Source organism: Salvia splendens, chromosome 9 (genome assembly GCF_004379255.2).
Source record: "Salvia splendens isolate huo1 chromosome 9, SspV2, whole genome shotgun sequence".
Classification (NCBI taxonomy): domain Eukaryota; kingdom Viridiplantae; phylum Streptophyta; class Magnoliopsida; order Lamiales; family Lamiaceae; genus Salvia; species Salvia splendens.
The window spans coordinates 7,135,879-7,158,401 of NC_056040.1; the positions used below are offsets into that span (position 1 = coordinate 7,135,879).

The 22,523-nt window shown below is 35.6% G+C and overlaps 4 protein-coding genes and 1 pseudogene across 6 annotated transcripts; 2 read left to right on the forward strand and 3 right to left on the reverse strand.

Moving 5' to 3' along the window:
• The window catches only part of LOC121749543, a 34,745-nt pseudogene extending 26,070 nt beyond the window's left edge, over nt 1–8,675 (reverse strand).
• Nucleotides 6–4,861, forward strand: LOC121749545 (uncharacterized RNA methyltransferase pc1998-like). Its single transcript, XM_042144111.1, has 15 exons — nt 6–361; nt 446–560; nt 640–751; nt 866–910; nt 1,002–1,069; nt 1,199–1,253; nt 1,327–1,406; nt 1,489–1,572; nt 2,560–2,673; nt 2,890–3,008; nt 3,097–3,214; nt 3,425–3,540; nt 3,646–3,799; nt 3,973–4,052; nt 4,556–4,861. The coding sequence occupies exons 1-15, from the start codon at nt 87–89 to the stop codon at nt 4,638–4,640; spliced, it is 1,620 nt and encodes a 539-aa protein (XP_042000045.1). The 5' UTR covers nt 6–86; the 3' UTR covers nt 4,641–4,861.
• LOC121749544 (chloride channel protein CLC-b-like) lies at nt 4,753–8,217 on the reverse strand. Of its 2 annotated transcripts, XM_042144109.1 has the most exons (5): nt 7,947–8,217; nt 7,642–7,819; nt 6,633–7,165; nt 5,328–6,480; nt 4,753–5,082 (listed from the first exon to the last, which is right to left on the reverse strand). In XM_042144109.1, the coding sequence occupies exons 2-5, from the start codon at nt 7,810–7,812 to the stop codon at nt 4,975–4,977; spliced, it is 1,965 nt and encodes a 654-aa protein (XP_042000043.1). In that variant the 5' UTR covers nt 7,813–7,819; nt 7,947–8,217; the 3' UTR covers nt 4,753–4,974. The 2 variants fall into 2 exon arrangements, with proteins under 2 accessions (XP_042000043.1, XP_042000044.1); XM_042144110.1 differs by lacking the exon at nt 7,947–8,217 and having other exon boundaries at nt 7,642–7,937.
• Nucleotides 8,676–16,669: 7,994 nt separating the features above from the next.
• Nucleotides 16,670–19,098, forward strand: LOC121748729 (F-box/kelch-repeat protein At3g27150-like). The gene is made up of 2 exons (XM_042143215.1): nt 16,670–17,033; nt 17,757–19,098. Exon 2 carries the CDS (start codon nt 17,757–17,759, stop codon nt 19,020–19,022), a length of 1,266 nt encoding a protein of 421 aa, XP_041999149.1. The 5' UTR covers nt 16,670–17,033; the 3' UTR covers nt 19,023–19,098.
• A 39-nt stretch (nt 19,099–19,137) lies between these two features.
• Nucleotides 19,138–22,509, reverse strand: LOC121748728 (sulfite oxidase-like). Of its 2 annotated transcripts, XM_042143214.1 has the most exons (13): nt 22,402–22,509; nt 22,221–22,299; nt 22,030–22,145; nt 21,874–21,936; nt 21,746–21,782; nt 21,328–21,409; nt 20,872–20,990; nt 20,694–20,789; nt 20,144–20,254; nt 19,972–20,073; nt 19,798–19,845; nt 19,501–19,716; nt 19,138–19,416 (listed from the first exon to the last, which is right to left on the reverse strand). In XM_042143214.1, exons 1-13 carry the CDS (start codon nt 22,464–22,466, stop codon nt 19,300–19,302), a joined length of 1,251 nt encoding a protein of 416 aa, XP_041999148.1. In that variant the 5' UTR covers nt 22,467–22,509; the 3' UTR covers nt 19,138–19,299. The 2 variants fall into 2 exon arrangements, with proteins under 2 accessions (XP_041999148.1, XP_041999147.1); XM_042143213.1 differs by having other exon boundaries at nt 22,221–22,501.
• Between the last annotated feature and the right edge of the window lie 14 nt (nt 22,510–22,523).

A 22,523-nucleotide genomic window follows, 5' to 3' on the forward strand; every position in this document is an offset into this window, starting at 1 on the left:
AAAGAAATACGTTAATAAATTAAAGGTTTAACCATAAATCGCATAACATATCCGACCGCGCAAAGAGCGATTTCATGAAATAGATAATGGACATCGGAAAATCTATATCACCATGCTTCCCGCCACGAGCAGTTCAGCCGCAGCTCAAACTCATGGCCGCCGTCGTAAGCTTCCTCTCGCTTCCCGCACGTGCCCCGCCACCCTCCTTCACTTTTGTCACACGCTGCACCGCCTCACCATCCGCAACAACCAGATTTTCTCAGCAGACGGCGTCGGCGCCTCTACTGCTCACTCACGAGGAGCCTAAGACAAACCCTATCAAATCCTCTTCCTGTGAGCTTCACTGCCGTCACTTTGAATCGTAGGTTCAGTCTCACTGAAATATCTTATTCGTGGTAATTTGATTGCGAAATTTTCCTAATACTCTCTCTAACTAAATCTGCAGCTGCTCCGGTTGTACTCACGAGTACAACCTGCACCAGCCACCTATTCTGGATGAGGCGATAAGATTCTTTAAGAGCACCGGTGTTTCTAACTTCACTTTCGATACCTGCAGACTTGTAAGTTCATGTACAGTTCCTAAATCTAGGACTTTTGTAAATTTATTTGTTTTTTGAATTTTGTTTTTCTAATTCTTAGTGGGGATGGAGGTGTCGTGCCAAGCTTGCAGTTCGAGGCTTATCTATGAAACCTTTAATTGGTCTTTATGAAGAGGGCACTCATAATGTGGTTGATATTCCTGAATGCAAAGGTCAAATAATGACCAATTTAACCAATATCAGTTGCTTTCTTTTGGTTTTCTATATATAAACGGCTACAACATTGTGTTTGTTATTTGTATGGCTGACGAGTTTTCTTTCTGTAGCTCATCATCCGAGCATGAATGCAGCTGTTGACCTGCTCAAGCAAGGTGAGACTCCATATCAGCTTAGAATAAACCTCTTGAATTACCTTTTCCGTTAAATGTTGCCAATGGTGCCTGCGTTGTGTACTTCTTTAAGGAATGGCCGAACTTAATATTGAGCCCTATGATGAAGACGGAGGAACGGGTGAATTAAGATATGTCCAGGTGATGTATTTAATGGAAATGTATAATCCATGCCTTCATTTTCCTAGAATATGAAGTGGATTCCTCCTCAGCACTTGTTGATGGATGGTACTAACATTTTCTTTCATGGAAACAAATTGCACCGGTTAGATGGCTGTCACAACATACAGCACTTCTCTTCCTGCCTCAGAAAGATATAAAAATGGTCGGTGTATATTTCATTATAGATTGTGGCTTAGTTGATTATTGAGCTTATGGATTTCATGAAAATATAACAGGTAAGGTGCAAGTTACTTTGGTGTGGAATGATAGAAGTGAGAATTCGACTAGTTTTGCAAAGTTAAATGCCTTGGCCAATGTAAGATTAATTTAATTATTTTACTGGCACTTTGGTGTATAAAAATCCTTTCTACTACTATTGATGGATATCCGAATGATAGTACATGTGGAGAAAAGGGGGGCCAAGGAGGGAACTACATTTGATTCATTCTGTTTGGGCTAACTTTCAGACATCGACAAGCAATGTGAGTTTTTCTCATGAAAGTTATACATAAAGTATTTGTTTGGTTGCATTGTAAACCTGGTGAATACAATAGAGTTCACCGTACTATTTTTGTGTCAAATCATTCTTCACACACTTTATTTTGATTTTATGATATTTTATATTCATGCAATGGTTATAATAGCTGCTCTGGATTTCTAAGGCCCATCTTTGGTTACCTATTAGTCGTTCTCATATTGACTTTTAAAGTGGAGAAAGTAGAACAAGACTGCTTGACAGGAGATTTCCCTATGGGATAGGGTTTCCTTTTTGAATGTGGGGAATTTTGAATAGTGTTTTCCTTGTTTACCTGCTTATGGGGAATAAATCTTTTCTTCGTGGATGAATGTAAATGTAGAGACCAATTATGTTTTTGTAGAGATAACCTATAAGATGTTGATCCAACTATGATATGATATTTTGAGACTTTGAGTTTTCAGTATCTCACAAGTCACATCTTTTTTTCTTTTAATGATGAGCAATCATATCTGACGAAATCAAGTCTTAAAATTTGACTTAGATCAACAGCTAATATTCATCATCAACTCCCAATTCTGTGAGTTAGCATATGTTATTTGAAATACCTTTGAGAGTATGAGAAAGGTATCTGAAAAATATGCAAATCATGTTGACAGCTTAATTTAAATTAAGGAAGTGCAAACTGTTAGGAAGACACTTGCATATACTTGTACACATGTTTATATCTTCATATTTTCTCTCTGAAAGCCTCCATTGTTCACAATGCTTATGCCTGTATCTACTGAAGTTATTTGATTTAATAACACTTATTAACATGTCAGCCCAGTCTTTGTTTTGTAATGATACTAAGTCATTCTTGACAGACATGGAAATTCGTGATAATCTATCTTTACCTATATTTGCTCAAGAGAACAGCTGCTTAACATAAGCAAACAGATACATAGTCAAATAAACATTCTCTCAGTACCCAAATTCTCTGGCGCTGGTACAGGTTATTTTTGGGAACAGATGGAGACATCTTTTAGGGGAGTCAGACTTCTGGGAGCATGTTGGAGGAATTGATGTTTCAATAGCCCCCTCAAGCTTCGGGCAAGCAAATACACGGGTTCGGATATAGTAAACGCTCATATAATTTCTTTATTCAATGAAAATGATAATTTTACTTTCACATGTGCCTCTTTTTTTACTGAAAGTGTGCTGCTTGCTACATATTGTGGCTGCATAAAGTTGAGCGACTAATATGAAAGTTTGTTCCTTAGACAACCGAAATTGTACATGCATTACTAGAATATGATTGACCTATTCCCTGGAACTTTTGCAGGCTTTTGATTCTTTACTCCGTAAACTTCAAAAATACGTCCCTTATGGAGCGTCAGTTGTTGATCTTTATGCTGGTGCTGGGGTGATTGGTTTGTCTTTAGCTGCCACAAGGAAGTGCAGGTGGAATTGATATTTGAGGTTTTACTTGTCATTAATTAAATGAGTAACTAGGCACAGCATTTTGTTACAAAATTTTTCATATTAACAGGTCTGTGAAATGTGTGGAGGTGAATAAAGAAGCAAAGCATTCTTTTGAAAAGACAGCTTCTCGATTACAAATTGATGAGGAGAGTAGCATCAGCTGGCATCAAGCAGATACCTCAAAAGTACATTTTGACCCTCATTCCCTATCTTAGTCAAAATATGTTTATACTTACAGCAATTACCAGCTAATTCTCGTGCACATGATGACATGAAGTTAATGAATTGGAGCTCAGTCTGATCCTAGCACACACCTTGCAGTACATTTGAACTGCTATTCAAAAAACAATGCTGCAGCATATGGGTTCATTTTATCAGTTACCACAAATTTTCAGGAACCACACACTTGGCTACTGGGATCCGATGTCGTTGTGGTTGACCCTCCTAGGAAAGGGCTAGATCCATCTCTGCTTGGTGCTTTGCAGTCTGTGGCATTCATGAGGAGAAACAGGTAGGGCTATGATGAAAATCTTAGGGATTGCTTGAAAAGAGTACTTCAAAGCCATGTGAATTGTTGCTTTTTATTATTGTACATACTTTTAACATATTATTTCAGCTCTGAGAAAAAGGTCAAAATGGAAAAGAGACCATGGGTTCTTCGAGAAAGAGAGACTTCTGTGCAAAGTAATGGCCAGATGGCTCAAGATGAAGCTCCGTCACTTCCACAAACTCTTATATATATCAGCTGTGGATGGGATAGTTTCAAAAAGGTAGTTTCTACCTTTTAGGTAGTATTCAATATTGTTGCGCCCAGAGCTTCAGCATTACTAAACCAAGTTCGAAATATATATGATATTTCTAAATTTTATTAAAACCTTTAGTTGTTGGCTTTGGAAACCTGTCACTATTATTTCGAGTTTATAATCCTGCATTTTACCTACAGGATTGCAAATCTCTGCTCTCTAGTAGGGCATGGGAACTGACCAAGGCGCATGGTTTCAATTTTTTTCCTGGAACACAGAGGTCTTTCTCTCTCCCCTCTCCCTCTCTATATATATTTATGTTTCCCCTTCTTATCGGGAGTCCCCGAGTCCCTTTTCCTATTATTTCACCGGAGGTATAAAATTACTGAAACCAGTGTATATAATTTATTGAACTCAAAACGTTAGCTACCCTACCATATCGCACCGATGAGAATGCCTTTTTTGTGACGTGTTGCCTGCGTCTCTATGTATCAAGAGTAATAATATAAACATGAAGCAAATAGAATGCTAGTTATGTAGTGTACTGGTAAAGATAAGAGTGTATGTTAACAGATACTTTTGGAGCATGCTTTAATGAGGTTAATCTGAGATGGACTATAAGATTGAGCTTATCTTAGAAATTTTGTACTGAGTACATAGGCGATAAAAGTCAGTTTATGAGGTCATGTGCTAAACCTGAAGATGTGGTCTTTGAACTGCTCTTGTAAGCGAGTTATCTTCTTTACAAGTGACTAATCTAGCGTGGTGTCCTTATATGTGCAGTATTGAGGTCCTGGCTGTGTTCAAGAGAGGCTCTGGAGGAAAATTAAAGAGAAAAAAATCTGGGAAAAAGAAAAGACTGGCTTGAGGAGCACTTCTACATCCATATATGTGATCCAGACAAAGATTTGGAGAAATTTTGTTAAATGAGCTCTGAATGACAAAACATTTCAATCTTCTGTCATTATATAACTGCTATTTTGAGCAACATTGTATATATAGATAGATTGATCAAAGAGATGTGATGAATTATAAATGATGTACGATTAACATTTGTATCGTGATAAACAATCTACACCCCTTTGTATATTCTATGCATATGGATTATAGAATGAATTATGCAACAAAATGATGGGAAAATTAAAAGAAGAATTTTGATGTATCTGGAAAGTGAATGAACAATTGTGTTGAAGTCTTGAAGATCAATGTCCCCTTTTATTTCCAGCTGACTTTTCCAATTGAGGAAATGCACTCAAAATGTTGTGGGCTCTCAAGTCCTGTCTTGTCAAAATTCCCACCAGAGGATGCACCTGTTTGAAGGGTCAAAACAACAGGTTAGATATGTTTATTTCTACCTGCATCATATTTCTTAAGTATCGTATGTTTATCCTATAGTTATCAATTTTGTTTTAGTGAAATGAAAACAATTGGGATGGATATATAAACAATGATCTGCTACCATATTTTTGTAGTAGATGTTCAGGCATGGACTTTAGCAATACATCCATGTCTTCATTTTGAGTCAGAAATACGAAAAATTGCAGTTTAAACTTACCCCAGCTGCTTGATATTTGGGTATAATAAGCATGTGGCGGAGCCCTAATTGCCTGAAGAGCACCATTGCCTTGGCGACTGACATGCTTTCGACCACCGTGTATGGATTCGTGTTGGTCAAGGGATGTAAATCAACAAACATCTCCATTTCATCCTTGGTTACTCTAACCTCATCAACCTTGCCTCCCCTTTCAGCCAATTCCATGGAAGTGAAATTCTGTCTCACTTCCCAATCTTCTGCTCTTCTTCTTTCTTGCAGGAACCACTTTTTCTTCAGCACTAAAATGAGATGAGCTCTCAAGACCAGGCCATGGAGTTCAGCCACATCATTTGGTGGCCCCATTGGCGGAACCACTCCTATATCTACGACTGGGAAACCATTGTGTGTGGTATTTTTTAGTACTTCCACAATTCGACCAACCTTCTCAATTCCACTTAGGGTGACTACTGCTGGCTTGTGATCAGCAAGCTCACCAACTGTAATATTCCTCATCCATGGCTCAGGATGCGCGTCCAAGAAAGGTAGTCCTTTTAGTTCCAGTATTATGTCATAAATGCTTGGATTGAAGCAGTCGCCTACTGTTTTTGCAATTAGAATAACTATCATTGTAATGGGGAGCAAGAGAAGGTTGTTGGTGAGCTCAAGGAATATGACACACAGGGAAACAGTCATTCTCATGGAACCAGCCATAAGAGAGGCAGCTGCAAGAACAGCATAGAGGCCCTGATCAATTTTCGTGTATGGTTCCATGATAATGCCTAGAATACGACCATAAGCAGAACCCATGAGTATGATAGGGAGGAAGAGACCAGATGGGACGGCAATACCAAAGGTGATGAGTCCCAGTATACAATATAGTATGAAGAAGAGAATGAGAGAGAAAATATGGAACTCATCAGAAGTGTTTATGGAGAAAATGTTCCGAACAGCTTCATCATTGGTGGTAATGAGAAGAGTGGCTAGGTCATTGTAGTAGCCTGCTGGGCAGTTGAATTTTTTGAAGTTTCCTGTTCCACCTGTTGTGGGACATCCCATATCCAGTAGGGCGGGATCACATGGTCTGCACTTTGCTAGAAAAGGAAGCCCAAACATGCATATAGAAGTGAAAAGGGATACACTCAGACTGAGAAGAAGTTTAGGCAGTTTTCCCTTCCTGCAAAATTGCCTCAATGTTAGCATTTCTGATACATTTGATTTAAATTTGACTTGGAAAACAGGAACATCAGAGGACAGTTCGGATAGTTTTAAATATTGAAGAAAGACCTTCATATAGTCAGGCAAGTACAAGTTACTTATGGTGCTTACTCATTTATGATATTGTAGACCTTGAGGACCTTATGGAGAAAGTGGTTGTAGAGGCTTCCCAAGATGCCCCCAAGAATTCCTATGACAACAACAGGGATGATGTCGGTTAGGTGGTATGTTACAGAAACACCGCTCACGTCAAACATGATCAAGCCTCCTCTCCCAAATAAGCCGCAGTTTCCAGATTTGCAGTACTCTATGAAGGCCCTAAGAATTACAACCACAACAGCAGTACTGAAAAAGGTTCTCCAAAGGAGAGCACTTCTCCACCACGTCGCCACCTCCTCAAGAGCAAATAGGACACCACCAACTGGGGACCTGAAAGCAGCACAGACTCCAGCTGAAGAGCCGCATGTGATTAGATCACGTCTGTCCCTGTCATTGTTGAAATATCTTAGCCAACGCCATTTGACGCGGTAGTTGTCTGGACCACCTTGACCCAATAGGGATGCAATGCAGCAACCAATGTGCACCAGAGGACCTTCTTTCCCAAGATCTAATCCAGCAGAAACTGCTCCAATGCTTCCAATGATCTGTGATGATGCGAGTAGCACACCTCTCAGCTAACAAGATGGTATTTTTCCTAGCTTTTGGCATATCAGTGATAGCTAGAGTGGCACTAGTGTGATACACAAATACGGAGGAGAATAAGTTCATCATGATGGCTTCTTATCTTGCCTCGTGGGTCAAGCAAGCTAACTCAAGGAAAAAAAAAGTTTTAAAAAGATCAATGGTCCAAATTGATTAATACTTAATTCAGGGAATTTTTTTTATTTGATTCTACCTATATAATTTTATATTCCCTTTATTAGTATTACTTGATAACCTTTCTGAAACTGTTCCTAATTTAAGTAGATTATATATATACAGTCCAAAATTTGGTGTCCATAGAAATAAGGCTGAAAGAAAAAGTTCATGGGAGTGCTGGATAGTTAAGGCTGATGTGATGGTACTGTGACTCAACATGATCAATGATATGAGATGCTAAATTTTCTGTATAAAAGGGCACCTTCACAAACAATGGTGCTGCCCCAAACATATTGGGGGTGTCAATTCCATTGAGATAAGCTTTTATTTCAGGAATCCCTGGTCCTGCTGCTGTAGGTGCAAAACAGACACAGAGAACGGAAGCCACCACAGTTAGGAGAAGGTTTGCCACAGCAATATATACGAATCCCATTAGGTATCTGCGACCATCAAGATTGAAGCAATCCTAAATTACAAGTTCCATCATCCAGGCAATATCTCTACGCAGGTATGATCAAGACATTTGAAACACTAAACACACACTTGCCAGAAGGTATGTGACTGTACCTTTTCTGCTCGATGTATTCAACGACAACTAGAAGTTTGTATCCTGCAATATTTTCAACCGCGAGATTGATGAGGGTGGCTATCAGCCCTGTTAGCAGCCCAATAAGGAATGCCAGCAACCATTTGGAGAAGATGTACTGCAGTATGTCTTTTTTCGATCTGCTTCTCCAGTCTTGCTTAAACAGATCGTTTTCATTGATCCTAAACCAGTCAGAAGAGAAGATTCAAGTAAATGTGAACACAAGAAAGGGCATGGGAGAATGATGAAAATCTCCTTACTCATAGTCCAAGCTCTCTATGTGAGAAACCTTCGCTCCAACTCCAACTACGGCTATAGAGTTTGAAGAAAGTGTTTGATTTTCTTTGAGCAGAGGCCGATGCAGCGTGCTTCTTTCAGGGTCGTCTTCTTCTTGCCTTGGTGTATTTATTACTGCTTCAGCTTCTGATAACTTGTGAAAATCGTCCATCAGGATAGCGGGATTGATGAAGCGGAATGTGGGAGAAAAGTTTGCTTGAGTCGGTTATCAGTTTGAAGTTGCGATAAAGAGTAAGTTGTTCCTTTGTCCTTGGAATAAATAACATGTTGAATTAGGCACCACACAGATCAGTCTTTGTCTGTATGCGGTTAATAATGCTAACGTGGACTTGGCCTTCTTCCTTGCCGCATATGGACATTGCTTTGTCGGAAATTTGTCTTCATACAATCAGTGCAGTTAGATTATGCTACCAAGTTATTACATTCAGTTTGTGTTTTCTGAATTGATAATTCAAATTTGAAAGTTACTAGATACTATCAGTCCTTATTAATAATTTATGTAGTAGAGGAACATTATGGATAACCACCATATATGTTAATGCATAATTGAAGACACACAAAATATCTTCTTGGGATGAAAGGTACATATAATATAAATATTAATTGTGTGATTATCAGGTGGTCTGCAGCCTACTATCCAACCAACTTATTGCAAGTGACCTTATATTTAACCTTTACCTATTTCTCATTAACCATAATTTTTTTAGGTGAGTAATTAACTTGGCATGGTGGGTGGAGCTCAGCATGACTGTGACAATAAATTCTTTAAATAAAAGTTGGGTAATGGGAGTATTACTTGTTACATTTCCATTGATTGATCATTGATTCCCTTTCAATGATTATTTTTATGGAATCATAGAGCTATGTGAGCCAAGATTCTGCATAAAGGAAATGATTAATAACTTATAACTGAATTATGTTGGAACATTCATGCTCCAAGATTCTTGCATTAAAGTATCTATCTAGTGCCGATTAATTAGATCAACTTGTAGATTTGAAATCCTGATCCAACTAGATAGGTAGTACTATCAATCTTGTGAAGGAAAAATGTTGGAAAGATGATCCAAATCGTCCAAATAAATGGATCTGACGGTGCTTGTTTGACGACCTTTGTATTGTTGACGAGTCACTTTTTAAATTGCAAATTGGCCTATTAAATGTTTTTTCGTATGTGCAAGCAATGATTGAGCAATTAGTATCTTGCACCTGTACATTATATATGTTGGGCATCGATTTCCTTTGTAAAATCGGTAGGGGCAATGGAAATTGATTAGCAAAATTATGGGGTATCCACGTGAAATTGTATGTTAAATTTGGTCAATTTGATTTATATCCCCTCCACGTATTACTTAACAGTTAAAAGTATTCATTTTTTACAATCATGCCTCAATTTTTAGAAGTAATAGTTAAATACTCGGATTAACAAAGTTTTAGTAATTTCTTATTGAATAAAGATAAATTAACAAAAATTGTATATACAATGCCCTTTCAAATTTAATTAGGATAAGGTCATTAAATTTTGAATTGGTAGCATCATTAAATTAACAAAAATTGTATATACAATGCCCTTTCAAATTTAATTAGGATAAGGTCATTAAATTTTGAATTGGTAGCATCATTAATTTCATACGTTTATGACTAATTTGACCCTATTTACAATTATATGAGGAAAATTATACTATTACTACATTTTTTTTCTTAATCATTTATATTAAAAAATATGTAATTAGTTTTATTTTTAAAAAAATCCACCATTATTAAAAGATTCACAAATAAAATATTAGATGGAATAGTCATTCATAGTATTTTTTTTATTTAAACTATCACAATGATATGAGATCGATAAAATGTTCCTTTTTCTACGAAGTAAAATCGGCAAAATACTCTTTTATTTAGAATTTTTCTCTTATTATGTCATACATATATATATATATATATATATATATATATATATATTTTAAAACTACTGATATTTTATTGTCTAATTTCTAACTTTTAATTTTGCAAGTATTATAGTAGTACATATTGGTAGATATTTCAAAAGAGAAATATTGTTCAGTTGGAAAAAAATATTTCATTTAAATTTCTTTAATATATTCTCGTGTGGGGTCCTCTTCTAATGCTTATAACACCATAATCCAAAACTAAGACTAAATCTACACCCTTAGATTTTAAAATGAGTGGATGAGATTGAAGCTCACAAATTTTAATAAATAGTAGACAAAATATCAACAAAAGGGTAATATCGTCATTATGTTATCATATGATAATTTTCGTGGATTTTTTTATATATCAACATAGTGTATTACAAATATAAACAATATAGCATGAGGATATCAACATAACTACAAGAAAATATTAACACAGTTTTATTGATATTTTACATATACTATATTGAGATTTTCATAATAATTTAAATAAATTTATGAAAAAAATAAGTTTATAAGAATTAATATTTTACAAATAAAAAAACTTTAAGTATTGAAGGAAAGTGGAAATATGTATACTAGTAAAATTAATCGTTAAATAATTTTATAATATAATATATTATTATATTCTTTTTAAAATTAAATTTTATTTAACTAATATTAATGTAATTATCAATATTTCACTGTTTATGTTTTGTTCTAACTTATTTTCATATTTCTTGTTAAAAATAGAAAATGCATGACATAAAATATTTGTTTAAATTTACGAGAATAAAATATTTTTATTAGAAAAAAATGTAAACATTTTCTTTTTGATATTTAGTTGAAAATATTATAATCCATTCCTTATTAACATGAGGGTTATAATGTAAAATTAAAGTATAACTAAAATAGGTAAATCCCTTAATTATTGTGAAATGATAGAAAATGACAAATATACCCTAACTTTGCATATACAATCTTTGTTAATTTATCACTGCTCTTTCTTATTGTTATTTACTTAGGATAAAGTTTGAAGTAGTTGTGAACAAAAAATAGGTATTAAAATATTTTTAATGCCTGCACATGTAGGCTGGTGGTGTCACTTCATCTTCTTTAATGAATCAATATATAGAAATAAGGAATGTCCTTTTTTCTACAGGTGATGCATTTATTATACATAACTTTGGAAGTGAGATCTAGATAGTTAGATGAAATGATTAAATTATCCTCCATTTTTTTCCACTCTAACTAAGTAGACATATTATTGATAGAATTCGAATGTACACACAAATTAACATGATATTATGCGTGATTTAAATGATGATTTTGTTAGAGAATTTGAGAGAGAAATTATAGGTGTAATAATATGATTGAAAGATTTGTAGGCCAATGATATTATTGATATCCACATGATGCGCCAAATAAGGGTAAGGATGCCACGACCACCCACTGGCGGAGCCAATTAAGGACAAGGGGGGGCGGTGGTACCTCCGAAATTCTGTAATTATTGTTATTTGAGAGTAATCAATGTCAAAGCTATCACAATGGTCCAATGGTGTTGCCCTCCTTTCTCATTGCTTAGATCACGTGTTTGATTCTATTTGGACACCAATTTAATTTTCTTATTTTGTTAAAATAAATTGGTGTCTAGAACAGTAACCATTGGAAATATTTTCAATAATACTTTCCCAAAATAATGTAAAAGATGATTTCTGAATAACGATATTATTTCATGTAAAAATTTATCGCACCTCCAAATCAAAAGTTCTGGATCACCACAAGCCACTTGCTATCCACCGGTCTTGTTCTAAATTCAAACCTATTTCTGGCCACTCCAACTCTAACATGTAATTGCATTTTATCAATTAAAGATATTGTTTTATTATTTCTAGCTCACATCTTGTGGTCTAAAGTTTTAATTTTCGATATATTAATAGTTTGTAAACTTCCTATTTTGTATAGGTGGCAAGTTCGAAGATTCAAACATAAGCTCAAGCTTAGCTACCCCATTAGACAATAAGTTAAGTATTAAAATTATAAATCATATTTTAAGTTTTCATTACTAAAAAATTTATTAATTAAAAAGATTAAGTGTGAACAACTTTGTAAATATTTTTAGACTAAGTTAAGCTTGGTAAGTTCAGTAGCCTGTTAATCATGGTATAGTTGGATTTGGGTAGCTCAACTTAATAAATTTCGGTCAATTTTGAGATTTTGATTGAGTTTATTTGAATAATTTGCGAATCACTTTCCTAAACCAGCCTAAGTAGGCATGCATAACACATCGTATTGGGGACCATCAATTGTATAATCTTTTTTTATCGAAACAATATGATAAGAAAGAATATGAATATGACTCGATAAGAAGTCGATGGATATTAAATTTTTCTTGTTGATATGACACAATGAGTTAATCTCTTTAATACATATGCGATATATCATATACACTACAGAAAAAAAATAGTTAATCTCTTATCGATTTTTCACGATATAACAATACATAATTATTTATTTTGCACCATTATTATCCTTTAACACTACTGAAAATGGAACCACTAACCATCCATTATAAAACCCATCATTTCAATAGTGGGCTTGTGTAGAAACCCGATGAGAAATGGGCCAAGAGTGTGTCTATGATTATTATTGGGCTTTTGTTGGGCTTGTGTAAAACTAAAGTTACTAATAAATTTGAAAACATCACTATTTTGTTTATTTTCTGAAAACTTCTTTACGTTTAAATGACAAAGATACCATGTACTCATCTTCCATTCAAAGACTTTGTCTAATTTCTAGTAATAGAGAACTGAAAAATCTACTACATAGCTTTGGAAACAGTCAAAGGAAGGCAAAAGGCATCTCTAAAGATCAATTACCATATAGTAAATCACGATCAAATTCCGATATGTCTCGCACTTTTCAAAATCTGAAAAATAAATCAAGAAAGATAAAAATTTCACAAATTTACCTCATGTATCTCCTTTTCGACGAAATATGTGATGGTGTGCTAGCCGATTTTTAACACCCCACCCACGTATGATCACCATGTACTATCATCCAAAATAAGCGAATTAACATAATCATAAACGTATTTAAAACTTGTTATCACATCATCGCATATTCCCTAAAAATAAGGCGGATAGAATAATTGCGAAAGTTTCATCTTTTATGATTTAAATTTAAGGCTTTGAAAAGCATAGGATAGACTCGAATTTGACCATCAATCCTAATTTATTACTTAGAAAATTCACCTTTTTTTAATAGATCCACATAAATTTGTGTACGCGTTTAGCTTTCTATGCATAAGTTGTTTATAACTGACAAACTCATATACAAGAGAATAGTAATCCTTCCCAAAGTAGTGTTTAGGCCTTAGGGCTTATGATCTCATACATATTATACCAAGAAAATATGGCTTTTTAGTATAGCTCTTAACTCAACTTGCACAAACCATATTGCTCTATGCATCAATTCCTATCTCAGTTACAATGTCTTATTCTACCTCCCACTCCATCCATGTTTAACAGTTTTTGAATTATCCTAAACATTCTTCATCCAAGATGATGATCAAATATTTCTTGTTACATAATTTAAGTAAAGGGAAAAAACATAATTTTACTTAGCAAACAGAAGATGGATCTAATTATGCTACTACTACAATTCATCAGTTCATCAAATTTACTTTAACTTGCAGCTGTACAGATCAAGAAAAATTGTATATTTAATTTACGGTATTGAATAGCTTAAGATATCATTATTGAACAAACTTTTTTGTTAAAAAGTAAAGCAATCGAAAAATGGCCGTGATTGTTTATGAATTTTTATAGTGATATGGCTACATGTCAACAAACCATAAACAGATTTCTAGATCTTCAAGGACCAAAAAGCAAAAATAAATAAAAAGTGAAAAAAGAAAAGTTTAATTGAATAAGAACTGGACAATTTGCACTCTTCCTCTCCAATTAGGTTAGAATACCACAGAACGAAAGCCAATGAGAAGCAAAATTAGTGGAATTCTCATTGCTTAAGGTTTAGAGATTTTAGGCTTTTAGATGTCCCAAATCTGTGGGTTTAAAGCTGTCAAGTTTTGGGCAGTCCCATGTTTATATTTTATTAATTTTAATGCTAAACCTACACGACTATGACAGCGATTTTTGAATTCTAGATTTAATTAATCAATTATCATATATCAAGAGCAGATCCCACCAACTAATCAGTGGAGATGCAGCACATAAAGTTAATTAATTACTCATTAATCTAAGTTTAATAAACTTCCACTTTCTAGGGTTTCGGCTTTAGCATTTTTTGGCAAATTAATCTGTTATTTAATTAAACAAAGTCACGACAACTGTTTTGTTTTGTTCCCAAATAGAGAATCCAATTTTGCTTGATGATTCTGTGGACTAAGCAAATAATTAAGTGCATTTTCTAGTAAGAGGAAAAAGAGAATTATAAATCAAGATGATCATGGACGCGTAAGGGATATAATTATAATTTATGGCAATAATTTTAGGTCCAATTGCAAAAGTAATCTAAACATATGTAAGATTGCAAAAATATAATATTTTGTCCTACATTTTCTGAATTGAAATTATGACGTTAAAATGAGGAAATATAATTTTTAAATAGAGTATCAAACGATAATTTATCATTATGGAAAAATGTATAGTTAGTTATCGATACGATTACGATTTCGTTTTGATATATAAGGAAAATGATATTTCAGCATTTTGCAACTTATATCCAAAGATCATTGCTAACTTTATTAATACCTCAAAATCCTGGTTTCTTACAATTCGATCTAAAAATCATTCGGACTGATTAAATCATTCAACTATTTTATGCATAAAAAATATAAAACAAAGATTATCAAACAAAAGAATTCATCCAAAAAAATTAATCTTTAGATGAAAGAGTTCATTCGATCTTTAAACTTCATGTCAGTTATTCATACAATGTGGAACAATCCCATAACCTTCTGAGTCTTTACTAAATAATATGATGTTCACGTTGAAAGAGATATTTTTTTATTGTTTTATTATAGTAATTTTTATTCATGTATAAGATACACTAAATCTTTGTATGAAAAATGAAATACTACTTAACACACTATTATACGGATTAGTTTGCTAATTTGACGATACGGAATAAGATCTATTTTATTATTGCCCTTTATTATATAAGATCTCGGCATTATATTTGTTTAAATATACATTAGATTATCTACAGCACGTATGTAATTTGTAGAACGATGATAAAATTATACTTCAGTTAATAAACTAGTTCTTTAATATTGCACGCAAATTAGGGGTAATTTTTTCTGGAATAGAATACAATAAAAATGAATGATAATTTTTTTTATCTGTAAAGTAAGTAGCTTCCGTGTTGAATATATTTCGAGTTGGTAACCGTCCACCTTAGACAATTTATTTTCTAGTAATTTACTTTGGACCAACTGTTACTTTGGTCGGTATCAATGCAATTACATATATTGTTTGAGGCATTTCATAACACAAAATTAATTTCATAACTGCCAATAATTATGCTTATACTTGAACAAAAACAATGAAATCGTTTTGTTCGGTGTATTTCCCGCCTCATTGTACACATTATACAATTTATACTCAAGCAAAAGCAATAAATCCTTTTAATTGATGGTATTTCTCCCCTCTAAATTCTACCCATGCTTTCGGTAATTTTTTTTAGTTAATCGAATAACACCTCGGTTCAGTTTCATTTTATTAAATTTTAAAATTATTAGGTTAAGCAAACCAAATTACTTAATTATTTTATCTTCATTTTGATTTGTATACCATGACTCTCAACCAATTATACAAACTGATTGACCTTAAATTTATGTATAACAAAGAAATTTATATATAACAATGTAAATTCGTAGATGCAGATGAGGCCTAACTAAGTGGTAAATATGAGGCATCATAAGTCTTTTCATAGTTAGAGTTATTTAGTTCTATTCCCACCAAAATGGAGTACTATTACATCCAATAACTGACTACATGCGTACAATATTTTTTGAATATATTCAAGCAAGTGAAAAGACAAGCCAATAACTTAGCATATATTAACAAAAAAAAATAGGAAATGGAAAGACAACTAAGATAGATAACCTAGACAACCAATGTTTTGGTTGAAATTAAATCCAAGACCTCTTACTAATAGAAGACTTACGTAACTCGAGATATATTGAAATTAGTCATTTGTTAATAGTGTTTTTTATTTATTTTGTGAGATAAGATTTATGAGCATGGATTAAACTCAAATTTGAAATAGATATAGTGAAAGTGCAAAATGAAATAACACAAATATTTATAACGAACAACATAGATAGAGAATAGAGACGTTAGTTTAATTCGTTACGTGTCTATGATATTCGATTGAGCAACAAAAAGGCGCTTTACACCTCTTCAATCTTCATGTAGATATTCCCTCCATCTTTCCATTTAAAATTCCATTTTCAAATACCCTTCCTTCAATAAATAAAATATCCTTGCATCAATTTAACTCTGACCAGCAAGTCACAAAACAGCAACACGAGTCCAGAGAGAGAGAAGTGAGGATTAATTTAATTGAAAAAAAATGCTTTCCCGATGGATTATGTGCGATTTTTAAAAGGAAATTTACAGTATTTTAATCGTCTCTGCTAATGGAAGGGTCCCATTAATTGAGGAATCCAATCCAACTGCATTACTATATTACTATATGCTACTTGTTCTTCCCTCAATGCTCGCACCTCCTTCCCTTTTTTCCTTTTTTGTTTTTTTTTTCTGTATATTAATTAAACCTCTCTTCTTTCTCTCATCTCCATATGTAGGGTTTTTTCCGCCTCACACTTGAATTTTGGTGAGTTTTCTTTCCAAGCCTAATCTCTTTGTTGTGTTGTTTTTGGATAATTAGTAGTAGTTGTTGTTTTACTCGTGTGTTAGTTTCATTAATTTGTGTGGTTTCTTCAATGTTCTTGGTGAATTAGTTCATTAATGGATCTTCGGTAGAGATCATTTTTATTAAGTACACATCACTGATCAAATTTGACTAGTTTATTGACACATTCATGTCTCATTCATATATTGAGATTGCTTTTAGTGCTGTTAGAATGGTGTTATGTTTCATGTTTCTTCCACTTTTTATTTCCATCTGAGTTGAAAATGTTCTGTTCCTGTAATAGCCCGGATAAAACAAGTGTCATTTTCAATTTCAGACAACGAAATGTTGACCCATTTTTTTAAAAAAAAAATTGGTTGCAATGTTAACCTCTCAATGTTTTAGACTCGGTTAGCTCTTCGCCTTTGTTCTAGACGAATATGTTTTTTTTTCTGATCGTGGGTTTGTTTTAATGGGGCCGACCCGAGTCTTCGTTTTGTGAGTTTTAGGGTTCCATTGATCCTTCTAGTCTTGGAGTTTCTTTATCTTTTAGTCTCATTTTGAAGAAAATGATGACCTCTCAACTGTTCATGAATGTGCAGCTTGATTGAGATGCTTCAGTTATATTGGTTAGGATATCTGTGTAATTTACATCTTAACATCATTCATTCTGAGTGTCTGATTCCACATCTTTCATACTGTTAGATGAAGATTTGGAGGATTATTGGCTTAGGAAGTGTTAAACAAATGCTTGAAGGAGAAGACAAAGGGTTTGAGCAACGCGAGTTCTGTGCTGAGTTGAGTGAGACCGACTGGATCGTTGTTGACATCCCGCCCTCGAAGAAGAAGAAGAGCATGTTGGAAAATGGTGAGACATCTGGTGAGAGTCAAAGCAACGGTGAAATACCTCAGGATGCAGATTATGCAGAGAATCCCTCTCTAAGCTATGAGTTAGAGAGTGAGATATTTGCTAGGTTTCCAAGAACAGAGCATTGGAAGCTTTGCTTTGTAAACAAGAGATGTTTAGGTCTTGTGAGAAGTGGAGAGCTCTACCAGATGAGGAAGAGGATCGGGTGTATGGAGCTGGCTGTTTTCATGTTTGCGAGTGGCGAGAGCAGCTGGTGGGCGTTTGATCGTGGCTTCACCTCTGGCAGGAAGCTCCCTGTCCTGCCCTCGGACACTTGCTTCAGCTCGGGGGATAAGGAGTCGGTCTGTGCCGGTACTCATCTGCTCGTCTCAGGCAGGGAGATAGACGGCCTAGTGGTGTGGAGGTACGAGCTGAGTGAGAACGCGTGGTATAAGGGTCCGTCAATGGTGAACCCGAGATGCTTGTTCGCCTCTGCAACATGTGGCGATTGCGCCTACGTGGCTGGAGGCATGGGGGCGGGATCGAGCAAAGAGGTCTACGACACGGCTGAGAAGTACAATGCGGAGAGCCGGTCATGGGAAGCGCTCCCGAGGATGAAGAAGCGGAGGATGCTCTGCGCAGGTGTCTACATGGATAACAGATTCTATGTGATTGGAGGTAGGAATAAAGATGGAGGACTAACATGTGGCGAATTCTTCGATGAGAGGAGAAACCGATGGGAGGTCGTAGCCGACATGCTCAAGGACGATCCCGTGCAGTCCTCCAGCTCGCCCCTGCTCCTCGCAGTCTTGAACAACGAGCTCTACTCGCTGGAGGTGTCTTCCAACCAGCTCAAGGTGTACCTGAAGCAGACGAACACGTGGAAGCACTTGGGACGTGTCCCAGTCAAGGCTGGCTCCAACCGAGGCTGGGGGGTCGCGTTCAAGTCTTTGGGGAACGAGCTCTTGGTGATAGGCGAATCTGAAGCAGGTAACTACCTGGCCATATACACCTGCTGCCCCGACTCCGCCGCTGACTCGCCTACCCTGCACTGGAAGCTGCTCCACAGCGCCACGAGCCGCCTCAGCCACTTCATCTGGAACTGCTCTGTTATGCTAGCATGATTGTTGAAAGCTGAAACATCCCTTCCACCTTTGTCTAACTATAAATCACTCTATATTGTAATTACTTTAACTTTCCTCTCTTCTTGGCAAAAACCTCATTTGCTGTAACAATCTGTTTTTATGATTGCTGGAAGTAGACATGAAATTTATCATTGAAGCTTTAAAATTATTGTAATTTATTACAAAGATCAATGAACAACTGATCAACAACAATAGACAATATGCAGCAATAAAATCAACTACAAACAAAGGAAGGGCAGACAACCCCTCTCTTTACCTACGGATTAGAGTGAGCAATCTGAACAAGAACCCGATGCCACGACGTGTTCAATATTCCCCTTAAGTTCCATATCACCTGCACGTTTTCCGGCTGGATATTCCCTGTTATATCGACCTAGAATTTACCAACAGATACACAGTTAATGAACGAGACAATACAATAGTAAATAACTCTTTTCAAGAAGAACTTTCAACATACAGCTTTGGCAACTATCTCAGAGCTTTCTGGGATGTCAGCCTCAGCCTCGAAAAGAATCCATGCCCACTTATCGCAACTTTCATCATCGGAAACGTATGGAGTGCCAGCTTTCTGAGACTTGGAAGCTTCTATCCATGTTTGGCCACCATCAGTTGAAACGTCTACTCTCTCAATGCCTCGCCCACCTCCTGAGACCGCGTAGCCCTTGACAGTCACCTAATAATCGACACCAACTTTCCCTTACAGCGAGTAAATACATAGTAAACATTTTACAGATAAATAACCTGACTGGTTTACCTTTCCTGGCTTTATGCAGTTTACTTCTTCGAGTGAACATATAGCACTCTGCAGCAGCAAAACAGAAAACACAACTAAATAACTGTAAAAATTGTAGAAAGAAGAGAATTTTGTAAGCTGATTAGGACTGTAGAATTCTGAACTAGCGCACAATTGGTTAGTAAAGAGAGCAACCTGAACAGGAAAATCCATTTGTGGACGCCTTGTAGACCAGTCGATGTTATCCCAATCAACTGAAGGTGGGAACATTTTGTAATCCTTTTGCACAAAGAATCCCTTCAAAGAAGAAGTTTCATGTCATATAGTAGAAGTTATTGTCGGACCAGAGTTATTGATATGATGTTACCTGACATTCTTCCGCAAGGATGTTGATGGAATCAAGCCATTTAACAGAACGAGCGCCAATAACTCCGGGGACAACCACACGTAGAGGATATCCATGATCCCTGTTAAGAGTCTTTGTATATCAAATCCAAAAACGAAGATTAGACATTGAAGCAAAATTAGGCAACATCTTTACAAGGTATTTATGAACATAAAAATCCATTAGCTATTATAAAGGCAGATATCTAAGGATCATAAAGAAAAGTGCAGCATATTCCATCACTCTTCACATTACTTGTTCTCACCTCAGTTTAACTGATGAAAAGAATGAAAATGTCAAAATTTTGCAAGATTTTACGATCCCATTTTTACAAAATAGCCATAGAAATAAAGTGTGACAGGAGATATTTGTCGCGCATGTATGAATTTATGTAGTCTGCATCCACGCTAATCTGATTAGCACCTCCTATTCATCGCTACGTTAATTAACAAGCTCTCATATCAGAAAAATAATATTTGGATCGTAAAAATATTAAATGAGCATTAGATAGTTATATAGTAGGAGGGATCACCTCTCCATTCATCTCATAAGCTAGTAAAACATCAGCCTCAGGATTTGTTGCCTGACTTAATGGAATTGATGCTTTATAAGGACCTCCATTCTCTTCCTGTAAAGCCAGGTGCGAATTAGGATTCCTCTGAAAGAGAAAATAAATGATATGGCGAGGAGCAAAGGCACAAGTAGTTCACCTTACATTTGTCAATGCTTACAAATTCTACATGTTTTCCTCCGAGTGGTGAAATGCGGCTGAACTTGGGAATTCCAATCATTTCAAGAACGTCTGCTAGTTTTGCCCCGCCCCAAACAGCTGAAGAAGATTACACAATGAGGTGAAAAGGAATTGAATCAGTCTTTTTTATTTTCATCTGTTAATAGTACTAGAGCTATATGCTTTTGCCATATTCAAGATTTATCCTGACAGTAATACCAAATGGCAAAATGGACTTGAGAAAGCATGAAAGAAATAGAGAGCTGTCATTGACTTGATGGAATTTTCATTGCTCTAGAATATAAATCAACCCATTCCTGCGTTTACGTGTATATGAGTAAACTGTTGGCATGGGCCTGAAGACTTTCCAGAAAGCCATAACTATTATATGAAACTACATCACATTTCCTAAGATAAGCAAACACATGGGGCTGACCATTTCCTATGGCCCCAATGTCCCAGCCAACTCCTTTCACCTTTCGAGTTTTGCTCATGGCAGTCCTCCTATTACCTGCACACTGCAAATATTACAACTTATGGACCAAAGATCAATTCCAGAGAAAGAACTTCCAAGTTCTTAGGCCTATGTTTAGCAAGGAAAAGAGTAAAAAACAACCACTACACAGAACTCTTCCTATTCCAATTCTTTCTTATCTACCAAATGCCATTAGGTGTATGTCACTCCATCAATTGTGTGCTTCATACAACATAGTAAGTAATGTTCAAGACTTCTGGAACCAATACGATCATAGGATTCTCAACCACGGCCCTTACTTGCTACTCCAGGTCATAGACGAACTCACCTTATACAATCAAAGGTAAAAAAAATGGAAAAAGAAAGAGAGAAAGTATACCTGCAGCGTCGCGGTAACAGCATACTTTGGAAGCTCCCTGTCATTTATAAGAGATTCAAACACACTTTTTCACTGAAAAACACTGTACAAAGGAATTGGCTAACATTAACAAACTATTTTGTACTCACAGAATATCTTTCATGTAAAGCTCTGTGGCATTTTCAACCAGATCACTGATAGAAACACAGTATCTGCTCAAGCAAATCAACACACTCTTTCAGTTTCAGACAACAATTTCACTCCCATTCAGTAATAAAACAAAAAAAAGGTGAAAAACATCGCACTTGTGAATGTCATCAACAATTGGAACAGGGCCATGATTCCTCTTGTAGAAGAATTCAACCGGCGTCACGTAAGATGAAACCAAAGCAGAACGATGTGGCTCCGCATTAAACGGCTCCTGCCCACAAATGCAAAATACGCCATCAAAAATCTCACTTTTTTCTCAAAACCGATTGATTTAGCAATTATGTACCTTGGAATTAACGAGAAGAGCAGGGTGGCGGGGAGGTTCGCGGGCGTAATCGGATGGCGCCGTCAATCCCGGCATTTTCCTGACAATCAAGAATATTGAGAGAATGAATAAATTAGTGTTGTTGAAGGAGAAGTGAGTGTGAGGAGGAAAATGAAAAGAGTAAAACGACAAGAGTGAGTGCCATTGTTGTGGTGGAAGAAGGCCTCCTTTAATTTTGGGGTGATTATAAATTTTGTAGCTAATCATCAACGTCCATTTCTGGATTCATGCTCCATCATACAAATATAAATGGAGTATATAACA

Coding starts and splice junctions, on each gene's coding strand:
- LOC121749545 (XM_042144111.1), top strand. CDS start 87: ATGGACATCGGAAAATCTATATCACCATGCTTCCCGCCACGAGCAGTT. Junction 3,215..3,424: donor ATCAAGCAGATACCTCAAAA/GTACATTTTGAC, acceptor ACAAATTTTCAG/GAACCACACACTTGGCTACT. Junction 4,053..4,555: donor TTTTTTCCTGGAACACAGAG/GTCTTTCTCTCT, acceptor TTATATGTGCAG/TATTGAGGTCCTGGCTGTGT.
- LOC121748729 (XM_042143215.1), top strand. CDS start 17,757: ATGAAGATTTGGAGGATTATTGGCTTAGGAAGTGTTAAACAAATGCTT.
- LOC121749544 (XM_042144109.1), bottom strand. CDS start 7,812: ATGGGATTCGTATATATTGCTGTGGCAAACCTTCTCCTAACTGTGGTG. Junction 7,166..7,641: donor CAGCACCATTGTTTGTGAAG/GTGCCCTTTTAT, acceptor GCATCATCACAG/ATCATTGGAAGCATTGGAGC. Junction 5,083..5,327: donor CCAAATATCAAGCAGCTGGG/GTAAGTTTAAAC, acceptor CCCTTCAAACAG/GTGCATCCTCTGGTGGGAAT.
- LOC121748728 (XM_042143213.1), bottom strand. CDS start 22,466: ATGATTAGCTACAAAATTTATAATCACCCCAAAATTAAAGGAGGCCTT. Junction 20,255..20,693: donor CTTATGAGATGAATGGAGAG/GTGATCCCTCCT, acceptor TGATATACAAAG/ACTCTTAACAGGGATCATGG. Junction 20,074..20,143: donor TCCTTGCGGAAGAATGTCAG/GTAACATCATAT, acceptor TCTTCTTTGAAG/GGATTCTTTGTGCAAAAGGA.